This window comes from Dromiciops gliroides, chromosome 4, assembly GCF_019393635.1.
Source record: "Dromiciops gliroides isolate mDroGli1 chromosome 4, mDroGli1.pri, whole genome shotgun sequence".
NCBI classification, from domain to species: domain Eukaryota; kingdom Metazoa; phylum Chordata; class Mammalia; order Microbiotheria; family Microbiotheriidae; genus Dromiciops; species Dromiciops gliroides.
In genome coordinates, this window is record NC_057864.1 from 51,981,018 (window position 1) to 51,991,874 (window position 10,857).

Genomic DNA, 10,857 nt, shown 5'->3' on the forward strand with positions numbered 1-10,857 from the left:
ATTTGTTTTCCCTGAAGTCAAGCCTAAATTTGTCTCTTTGCAACCATTATACCTATTTATGACCTTTAGGGTCCAACTCTTTCACACGACAACTTTTGAGTCCTTGAAGAGCATTACCAAGTTCTCCTTGAGTTCTTCTAGCGAAGCATCCCTACTCTCATCAACCAACCAATAGGATATGGGCCCAAAGCCCTTTCTTGTTGACCTCATCTAGGAATTCTTCAACTTATCAGTGCCTCCAAAATGTAGAAGCCCTGAACTGAAAAAAAAATACTCTAGATCAAGGGTTCTTAACCTAGGTTCCATGATATATATATATATATATATATATATATATATATATACACACACACACACACACACACACACACACACATACATACATACATAGGTAACTATTTTCCTTTGTATTTTATTTAATTCATTTGATTAAATGATTTCTGTAAATTCTGTATTGGGATGGGGGATGGGGGCAATGAGGGTTAAGTGGCCTGCCCAGGGTCACACAGCTAGTAAGTGTCAAGTGTCTGAGGCCAGATTTGAACTCAGGTCCTCCTGAATCCAGGACCGGTGCTTTATGCACCGTGCCACCTAGCTGCCCCTCATTTGAAAAACAGTATGCTAAAAAGGGGTCCATATTCTTCTCCAGATTGCCAAAGAGGCCCACGACATGTGAAATCAAGATTAGGACCCTTGCTCTGGATTTAATAAGACTAGGACAGAGTGTAGAAAGACTATTATTTCCTTATTCCTGATAGCTATGTATCTCTTAATGTAGTCCAGGGACACATTCATTTTTTTTCATTGTCATTTCACATTTGATTTATTGAGTTTGCAAACCACTAAAACCCCCAGATTTTTTTTCAGACAGCTGCCCTCTAAGGAGGCCTCTGTAGTCTTGTACTCATGAAGTCAATTTCTTGTACCCAAGTTCAAGACCTTAAATTTACCCATATTAAATTATGTCATTTGGTTCAAGTCCAATGTTCTAGCCTTGTGAGAACCTTAACTTTGTGTCATCCTCAACTTTGATAAGGATGTCATCTATGCCTTTAACCAAATCATTGATAAAAATCCCATCGTGCCCTTCACCAAGTCATTGATAAATATCTCAGGACAGGTCCCATGGGATACCTTAATGCTCACTCTGAAAATGGCCCCAAGGGGTATTTTGGTTAGAGTATGTGAACTGCCCATTGTGATCTCTGGGGGTTAAGGAAATGCCCTAAATATCCTTAACATCCCCTTAATATGCCATTGTGGATTTCTTATCCCTGAATTTATCAAAATCCTTCTTGAATCTATTTATATACTTAAGAGGTATATATAATACAGTCTCTAGGTAACAAGTTCCATATGCTTACAATTCATATCATCGAGAATCCAAGAGGCGAATGAATGTAAATTTTGGATTAGGCCCAATCATAAATAATACCATCAATATAGAGAAGCTTTCAACATGGGCGCATATGCAGATTTAGAAAAAAACATCCAAGGATGTCCTTTGTGAAATGAAAATTAGTTTGCCACTGCCCAGCAACACCTGGTTTTTATGAGCACCAGAACAGTTTTCCATTCCGTATTGGAAAATGTAGTTTCCAGGCCTGAGTTGTCCCTTGGGAGCACTGCATTTCCCTGTTCCCCTATTTCAGCATATGGCACAGGACTGCAAATCCCAAACAAGTGAACACTCCACAGAACCCATAGTGGTGTGAGCAACAGTTTTCTCTCCCCGCCCCAACCTATAGCTAGCTATATTGGAAGCAAAACTTGAGAAGTGTTGCTAGAGCATACTGCAAATTACAAAATGTGTGGGTCTTTGGAACTGTTTTGAACATTTTCATATTTTCTAACTCCTGTTTTTACCAAGATAACCAACGTAGCTTAAAATGTCTCACAAATATTTTCAAGACATAAAAAGTAACTTCTAGCATATTTCATGTGGGTTTTTTAGCATTTTGCCTTATACAATATCTGTGCTGTCATAATCGATGATGCTAGAAAGAAATGATAATCTTTTAGCATTATGAAAACCTAGAATCAATATATAGTCCAGGGGTTCTTGCATTTCAAGGGAGCTATAAACTTCATTGGTGAAAAAAAAATTACACCTTCAATTTCACTAACTTATAAATGAAATGTAGCCTTTTCTTCCATTATGAGTACAGGCAACAAACATTATTCTGAGAAGGGGTCCATGCCTTGAGAAAGATTAAGAGTCCCTGGGATAGTCAGGTTTCCTTATGACATGGGAAATTACTACATAAAAATATTACTTATTTGTCATAATAGTTACCTGAATGACAACTACTCAAATATTCTGTCACCTAAATTTATTTAAATCAATTTTATCTCCCCTTTGCAATTGTGAAAGGTCTTCTCTCCTCTTGATAGGATAGCATTATTCCCATTAGAATTAATTAATGAAGTAATTAGAATTAATGGACATTTTCCAATATAGAAGGGCCTAAACCTCATTTTATATTATGCCCCTAAGATTTTGATTTCAAATATCAACCCCATAGAGAAGTGACAGACAATATTCTTTAGCTCCTTTCATTTATTTTTATACTTTTATATTATAGCAAATACTGGACCTGCCCTTTGGTTGAAATACATAGCATACATAGCAATTTATAAAATTTCCAACAACCCATAAAATAGATCATAAAAGAGGCTTCCAATTAGTGTTAGTTCTAGATGCAAAGACAACAGAAACTTAACAAATTCCCCATTACTAGTTTAAAAGTTAGCCGATTGGGGACAGCTAGGTGGCTCAGTGGATAAAGCACCTGCCTTGGATTCAGGACGACCTGAGTTCAAATCCAACCTCAGACACTTGACACTCACTAGCCATGTGACCCTGAGCAAGTCACTTAACCCTCATAGCCCCTCAAAACAAATAAAAAGCAAAACAAGGGGCAGCTAGGTGGCGCAGTGGATAGAGCACTGGCCCTGGAGTCAGGAGTACCTGAGTTCAAATCCGGCCTCAGACACTTAACACTTACTAGCTGTGTGACCCTGAGCAAGTCACTTAACCCCAATTGCCTCACTTAAAAAAAAAAAAAAAGCAAAACAAAACCAAAAAGTTAGCTGATCATTATCACTTTGTCTATCACAGTTTCAAAAATTTAAAAAACATTATAAAACATATTCAAATCAAGTGTATTCATTAGAAAAAGCCCTAGATGAGTAGTCAGGGTACCATGGCTTTTCAATGGAATCCTGGAGTAAGGTGTATTATGTTAATTACTGTCAATTTGGTCATCTGTAAAATGGGTACCAGTTTATTACCTTTGAGATATGTATCTTTCATAGAATATTATCAGACTCACAATTTGCATCGCACTGAATTAAAACCTGGGAAAAGCTAAACAAGTATAAGTATTAATATTATTACAAGCCTGAGTTATTTAGCAAAATAATATTAATCTAAAATATGAATTATGTCAATCTTTTTTATCACAGAGCTGAGAGGAACCATAGAAGGCTTCCAGTACAAAGCCTGCATTTTATAATTGAGGAAATTGAAGGCCAGAGAGATTTACTGTTTTGTCCAGGATCTCTCAAAGCAAATGAGTGGAAGACCTAGGATAAGAACCCAAATCCCTTTTTAACTTCCAGTTGAACATTCTTGCCTCTAGACTTTGAGGTCACTATGTTCATCTGGATTTGAGTATTGCATATAGGGATAAGTATGCAATTAAAGCAAAGTTTGCTTTTTTGTTAGCCACCTACACTCTCCAATATAAACTGAACTAATTTCTAAAAATATATAAAGAAAAATAACGACAAGAATTTTTATCCTCTATACAGATAAATAAAATAGTTATACTTTTTAAAAAAAATTTGAAGATAAAAAAATGATAGGAATGATTCATATATATTTAGTTCATGGTACCAAATTCAAAGAATTAAAATACAAGTAAGCATATGTTAATAGAATCTGAATGCCTGACAGAAAAAAAAATTACCCTATAAATATTTGAAGAGATTTTGACACAAAATGTAAGAAAGAAAATAAACCCCAATCATCAGTATCGTGAGATGAATCTAGAACAGGATGAAGGGTAGATCACTTCATGAAGTCTGACAAAAGATAACCATGATTTTTAATTCAATTAAACAGACATTTATTTGGTGTTTGACTATGTATGGGGCAATTGATCATTATTTACTAAAGGTTCCAGTTTTCTTTTAGATTCCCCCTTTTCTATTTCAATGGAGAGTAACTATTTTAGTCAGAGAAGTCATTAATAGCATTCTTAATGGAAACCCTTGTAAAAAAAAAATAACCCATATCATTCAGCAAAGGATCTATCAAAATTGTTTTCTAAATTATTCCCAAAGCTTTCCAAACCCAAAATGACCTCTATGCACAAGGAGCTTTTGATGTTGCTGGCAATAGATGATATGCCCTGATCAATATGTATGATAGTGGGAAATCTGAAGAGCCTTTTTGGCATCTGCTTAAAATAATCTGCACTGGGAATAGGAGAGATTTACCAAAAAAAGAAATCAATAAACATTTGTGGTGATAATGTTGAGATTAGGTCGAGTTACAGATTTGCTTGATTCGTGTCTATTAAAGGATTTTGCTTTTCTAAGATATAAAACTGCTATGATTTTTCTAGGCTCCTTACAATGTAACATCTTTACCTCTTTTCTCATCTTTCTCAATATGCTTCTACTGCTAACATTTCAAAATTATTTCATTGTCAACTGAAATTAGTATGTTTCCCCAGGTTAATCTGCTGGCTTTTGGGGTGATCATCTACAAAGTTTTTCGACACACTGCAATGCTAAAGCCAGAAGTTAGTTGTTATGAAAATATAAGGTAAGTTTTCTTCTAAGTCTCTTTTCTTTGGAAAGGGAGGTGCTTCATTAATCTACACTATAATCAATCTGTGGCCAAAGTACTCCAAAAAAAAGCAATTTCACCTTACCCAATCAAATCTAAAATGTCTTTCTAAAAGTCCCTCATTATTTTGCAATACCACTTGATATATTTTTTAAGATTTTAATCATCACTGATAAGTTATGTTGGTATAAAAGAGTGTGAGACTTGGAGTCAGGAAGATCTGAGTTCAAATCTTGCCTCAAATATTATCTGCTTAACACTAGATGAGACAATTTAACCTGCCAAAGCCACAGTTTCCTTATCTGTAAAATCACAGGATTGTTGTGACATTCAAATGAGATCATCATTCAATTAACAATTTATTAATCCTTACTATATGCAAGATACTAAGAGTACAAAGACAACAAAACAGTTCATAACCTCAACAAACTTACATTCTAGAGGCAGCTAGGTAGAGGAGTGGAGAGTGCTGGGCCTGAAGTCAGGAAGACCTGAGTTCAAATCCAGCCTCAGACACTAACTAGCTATGTGACCCTGGGCAAGTCACTTAATCTGTTTGCCTCGGTTTCCTGAATGGTAAAATGCAGATCATAATAACAGCACCTACCTCCCAGAGTTGAGCAAACATGAGTTAATAATACTTGTAAAGCTCTTAGCACAGTGCCTAGTAAATAGTAAGCACTACATAGAAATGTGAGCTAGTACTATCGTTGTTGTTGTCATTATTATTATTATTATTATTATTATTATTATTATTATTATTATTATTATTATTATTATACTAGATGGTGTCTAGCCAACCTTAAAGTGCCACATATGCAAATACTCCGGTGAACCAATAATTCCATTGATGTGAGGGTCCTCACTGATCTTGCAGATCACAAACCATCCAAGTATCCCATTTCTGTGTTATTCTCTATATCCTCCAAGTTGGTCATATCTGGGTCCTCCCAAAATGCTAGGGGCCTTTCTTGATTTCTTTGGACATTGAGACTATATAAATGTCAGCTATTATTATGTAAAAAGTGATAGGGCTTGTGCTCAGAAAAGCAAAATTCATTTCTCAGTAATTTTCCTTCTAAGAACAAAATCATTTAAAGACATTTTTAGTGGGCGAGAGGATTGGTCCTAGTTTGCATGTTGCCATGATTTTCTCCATCAGCTCTCTCTCCTTAAAACTGATTTATTGAGACCTTGAAAACCATTTGTGCAGGGAAAGCTGAAGTGTACAATAGGGAACATTGAAAACAACGTACTGTTTGTGTTGCTTAGAAACACTCCTGCAGTTTCCATGTGTTGTACCAGATTTATAGTTAGGATTTAGCTATTGTGTGATTGATGACTTTCTGTTACTCCTTCCCCTCCACAGTCTCATGGAGGGAGCTGGTTTTAATGAAGTTGAAAATGATTCATTTTCTAAGGAACAGGGCTAAAAGATCTTCTATACTAAGGAGTGATTGGACTAAGAATGAATGAGAAAGCAATCATTAGTTACTTCATTTTCAAGGCAATGAAAGTCATCAGTATAGTCAGTGAATATGGCTATGTAATATTTCACCAAAAGTCATAGGCAATTCTTTTTTTGTCAAAGTGTGCGCACGCGCACACACACACACACACACACGCACATATGTATTATATACACATTCACGTATATTACATGCCTGTGATATATATACACTAACATATTATGTGCCTCTAACATAGAGACATCAGTACTCTGACCCTGGAAGAATTGAGAGGTATTTGTGTTGTAAGATCAAAAAGAAGAAAATCTAGTTTTACATCCCGCACCCTCTTCTATATCACATCTGAAAGGAAGCCAGAAAATTCTTTTGATGTTGTGCACATGGGCTGACCTATGAGTGCACAGCACATTTTTCAAGGTTTCTTGGGGGAAATACTTCATAACAGATATATGTTTTACCTTTGGGAATTACATGAACAGTAGATTTAAAATCAAATCATATTGGTCTGCAGTATACCAGAAATGGGGAGGAGGGAAATATTTTCAGATTAAAAAAGTCTCTTTTTAAAAAATTATCCACTTTTTTAATGCTGTATGTAGCCTGATTTTAGCTATGAGTTCCTGCAACAGTACAACAACACACCCTAAAGGCCACCCCATGTAAGTGCAGGAAGATATATTTTTTTTTTCATAATTCAAAATTAGTTTTGTTCTTTAAGATGATTCTTTGGTTTGTGAATTTTCCACAGTGTGATCATGGAAGGCTTCAGAGTGTCAAAGAATACGTTTTAAGCCTCCTTTGTAATGTTATAAATGTGATTTAGGTCATGTGCAAGGGGAGCTCTGGCCCTGCTCTTTCTTCTTGGAACCACCTGGATCTTTGGGGTTCTCCATGTTGTGCATGCATCAGTGGTGACGGCATACCTTTTCACAATCAGCAACGCTTTCCAGGGCATGTTCATCTTCATATTTCTTTGTGTTTTGTCCAGAAAAGTAAGTATTTCAACTTCAACTTAAGTGTCACAGGCTTTTTATGTATTAGACTGATACCCCAATGAGTGGAAGTCCTTATCTGAAGAGAATTTATATTGGTTTTGGTCTTTATTTTCTAAAAGACAGGTGAATCTCATCACTATTGTTATTGTTTCTGGAAAGAAAGTTTCACAGATGGATATTTAAGCATCAAAGCATGATAGTCTTGTTTCATCTTTAATTTTTAAAAATCAGTATAATAAATTTTGGAAAATTACTTTGAGTGAATTAATAGAATTTTGTAAAAGTAATGTATTGTGTCTTTTGTTTGTCTTCATTTTTTCCAGATCCAGGAAGAATACTATAGGTTATTCAAAAATGTTCCCTGTTGTTCTGGATGCTTACGGTGAATAAAAGAACATTCCAACTCAATATAGGCATAAAGAGAGAAACCAGACTTAAATGTGTTTAATTCATAAAATATGGTGTTGTAAAAATACAAAGTAACCTACTGGACAGTCAAACTTCAACTCAGTCATGCCATCCACAGGATAGAAAATGTTATGAAATATGCAAGTCAACATACTCTACCCTTTGCAGCTACTCTATACATTCCTACAAGTCATTGTAAATTGGTGTCAAATATAATAGACCAGATAAGTTGGGAGGGATTGAATTCTTATTAGGGATAGTACTATATCCATCAAATATCTTATTTTTACCTGAGGAATGATCAAATAACATGAAAAAACCTCTTTTTTTCTTGAATTCTGCCTTTAAACATTAATTTTAAAAGTCTGCCCTCCATTAATAATGAATTTATTTACCTGAAGTGGGCTATTAGAAATAGGAATGAAAGGACAACAGAAGAAAACATTAAAAGAAAATGGTCACTCAAAACATTGTTTTCCCTCTGGTAAACTTTTCCATGTAAAGTAGCTAAGAAATGGTGAGGACAAAATAAGAACTAGAAGGAATAAGACCCCTTTCAAAAACTTAAGAAAATGCTCTAAAGTTACATTTCTATGACAACAACATATAGACCCCTCTTTGAGAAATCAATTTCCTTCTGTGAATAATACCCTTGGAGAGACTCGGTAACTTCTCAAGTTAATCATCGATGGGCAGTTGTGCTCTGCTGATTCTTCTCTTCTGTGGCTTTATGAGTTTAATTAAGTCAAAAATCAATGTTGGAAAAATGTATAACCTGATATAATGGTCAAGCCACTTCGTGCATGTGTCAGAGGCCCATTACTATCTGTGCTATTAAATGTAAAAACATTGTACATAGAGCAGATATTTCTATTGAACTTGATTTTTTCTGAAGTGAATATTATCAGGGGGTGGGGGAAGCTGGTCTTTTTAGATGCTTTGTTTTTTACTGTTTGAAGTCCTGTAGAGCCCATTACCAAATTCCCCACATGATTTCCATTTGTCAAAAGGCTTTGTAAATATGAAACTGTGCATAATTTAATTTTTCTGTTTTAAAAAGTACCTTTTTAAAAAAAATGTTATTTATAACAAAGAAATCACTAAGAATTGCTGTCATGTCTTCCCTGAAAACTTTCCTCTGGATGTTTTATTAGAACATGTGTGGGAAAATGTACTGTCTATCTCCCTAATGGAAAAAAAAGTTGCCATTTTTCCCTCAAAGAAATAATTGCAGAATTACATGTAATAATTGCTGCCATGTGAATTAGATCAATACAAGGAATAGGTCACTTTTCCTTTAAAAACTATTTCCTTCATATTTAAGCCAAGCCCTACAAATGCTCCCCTACCAAATAAACTAATGCCTGAAAGAAATTCTCTTGCACTAGCTTTGCTTAGTTTTCACCAAAGATGAAATGGAAATTCCCAAGTCTTCTACATCTGATGAGTGTCCTGGCTGGTGGCTTTCCTTTCATCTCCTTGTGTCTTCCATGGACAGTCTGTGATCTGTCAGAAACATCATTCTGACCAGATAATTTTATTTATTAAGTGACCACACGTGCATGGCCATGTGTGGGTTACTGTCAGGCTGGCCAGCCGGCCCAGCAAACAGGCTTTCCTACTGCGTAATGACTGCAGCAGCCTGGGTGATATGGAGCAAAGTAATTTGTCTGAGAGCACAGAGGATAAGAAGCGGTGGCGATGTTTATGTAATGACATCTCTAGGAGCAAGATCCCAGTCACAGATCCATATGGCAAACCTAAAACCCTGGATACTGTATATTCATCAATCCTCCCATTGATGTCAGTGGGAAACCTGGCTTCTAAGAATACTATTGGGGGGGGGGGCAGTCTCTGCTGCCAGATAGAGAAAGCCCAGTTTTTCTCTAACCAGGTTTCACATGGGGGAAATGGAATGCCCCATATCTGAGAAAACTGTTTTGTTTGTTTGCTGGTTTTAAAAAAGAGGGAGAGATTGTAAATCATGGGTCTAGAAACCTCCCCAGCATTTTCTGTGCTGCACAGGAAATGCTACTGACTCAAACAAGATCAAAGTTAAACATTTAATGCACTATTGCTAATTCTTTAGCCTCACTAACTAGGTTTTTCTACCATGTTCCTCGCTTTAAAACTATATGCTGTAGGGACAGCTAGATGGCACAGTGGATAAAGCACCAGGAGGACCTGAGTTCAAATCCAGCCTCAGACACTTGACACTTACTAGCTGTGTGACCCTGGACAAGTCACTTAACCCTCATTGCCCCACAAAGAAAAGAAAAAAAACTATATGCTGCAGCAGTATGGATATTCTGCTTGTCAATTTTCAAGAATCGTTTTATAAAATAGGGGTTCAGTGGATAAAACACTGGTCCTGGATTCAGGTGGACCTGAGTTCAAATCTAGCCTCAGACACTTGACACTTACTAGCTGTGTGACCTTGAGCAAGTCACTTAACCCTCATTGCTCCACAAATATATATATATATATATATATATATATATATATATATATATATATATATATATATATATAAAATAGGGGTTCTACAAGTTACAGAACAATGAATAGGAATGGACCAATGGACCTTGAGCAGAACCAGGGCAGAATAGTGCCAAGTGTGCTTGGACACTTTTGGGGTTGGAAGGAGCCCTTAGAAATCCAAATGATCAATTCTCCTCATGCAAAGACCCAAAGAGGATAGGTGACTTGATCAAGGTCCCCCAGGAGAATTGCATTTACATCTTATCATGGATCAATCCCCCTGAGCCTCATCAAACATCCATTTCCTCCTCTGTAATACAAAAATAATGTAGGAGCTAGCTGACTCACAAAGTAGTTGTGAGGTCAGCATTTTGTAAAATTTGGCTGTAAAAATGTAAGTTTTCGTGATCATTGAGTCAAGTTTGTGGGTAAGGAAAGTGAAGCCATGCTATTTAAATGTCCTCTCCCAAAGGTAATGGCAGGACCAAGACAAGAAAACAAGTATTTTGATTTCAGGTGGGAAAGATTCTAGCTATGCCAATATGCAAGAGAGTTATCAATTGCTCAATCAACAAACATTTATTAACATGCCATGCACTGTGCTAAATGACAGTGCTACAAAGAAGAGCAAAAGGTGTCTGCT

The 10,857-nt window shown here is 36.0% G+C and overlaps 1 protein-coding gene across 1 annotated transcript in view; it reads left to right on the forward strand.

The window, feature by feature from the left end:
- Nucleotides 1-9,107, forward strand: part of ADGRL4 (adhesion G protein-coupled receptor L4) — a 143,057-nt gene extending 133,950 nt beyond the window's left edge. Inside the window, exons 14-16 of the mRNA XM_044000054.1 lie at nucleotides 4,746-4,837; nucleotides 7,154-7,322; nucleotides 7,649-9,107. Coding sequence (XP_043855989.1) covers nucleotides 4,746-4,837; nucleotides 7,154-7,322; nucleotides 7,649-7,711 — 324 coding nt within the window. The 3' untranslated portion in view covers nucleotides 7,712-9,107. The remainder of the gene's footprint in view (nucleotides 1-4,745; nucleotides 4,838-7,153; nucleotides 7,323-7,648) is intronic.
- Nucleotides 9,108-10,857: the final 1,750 nt, after the last annotated feature.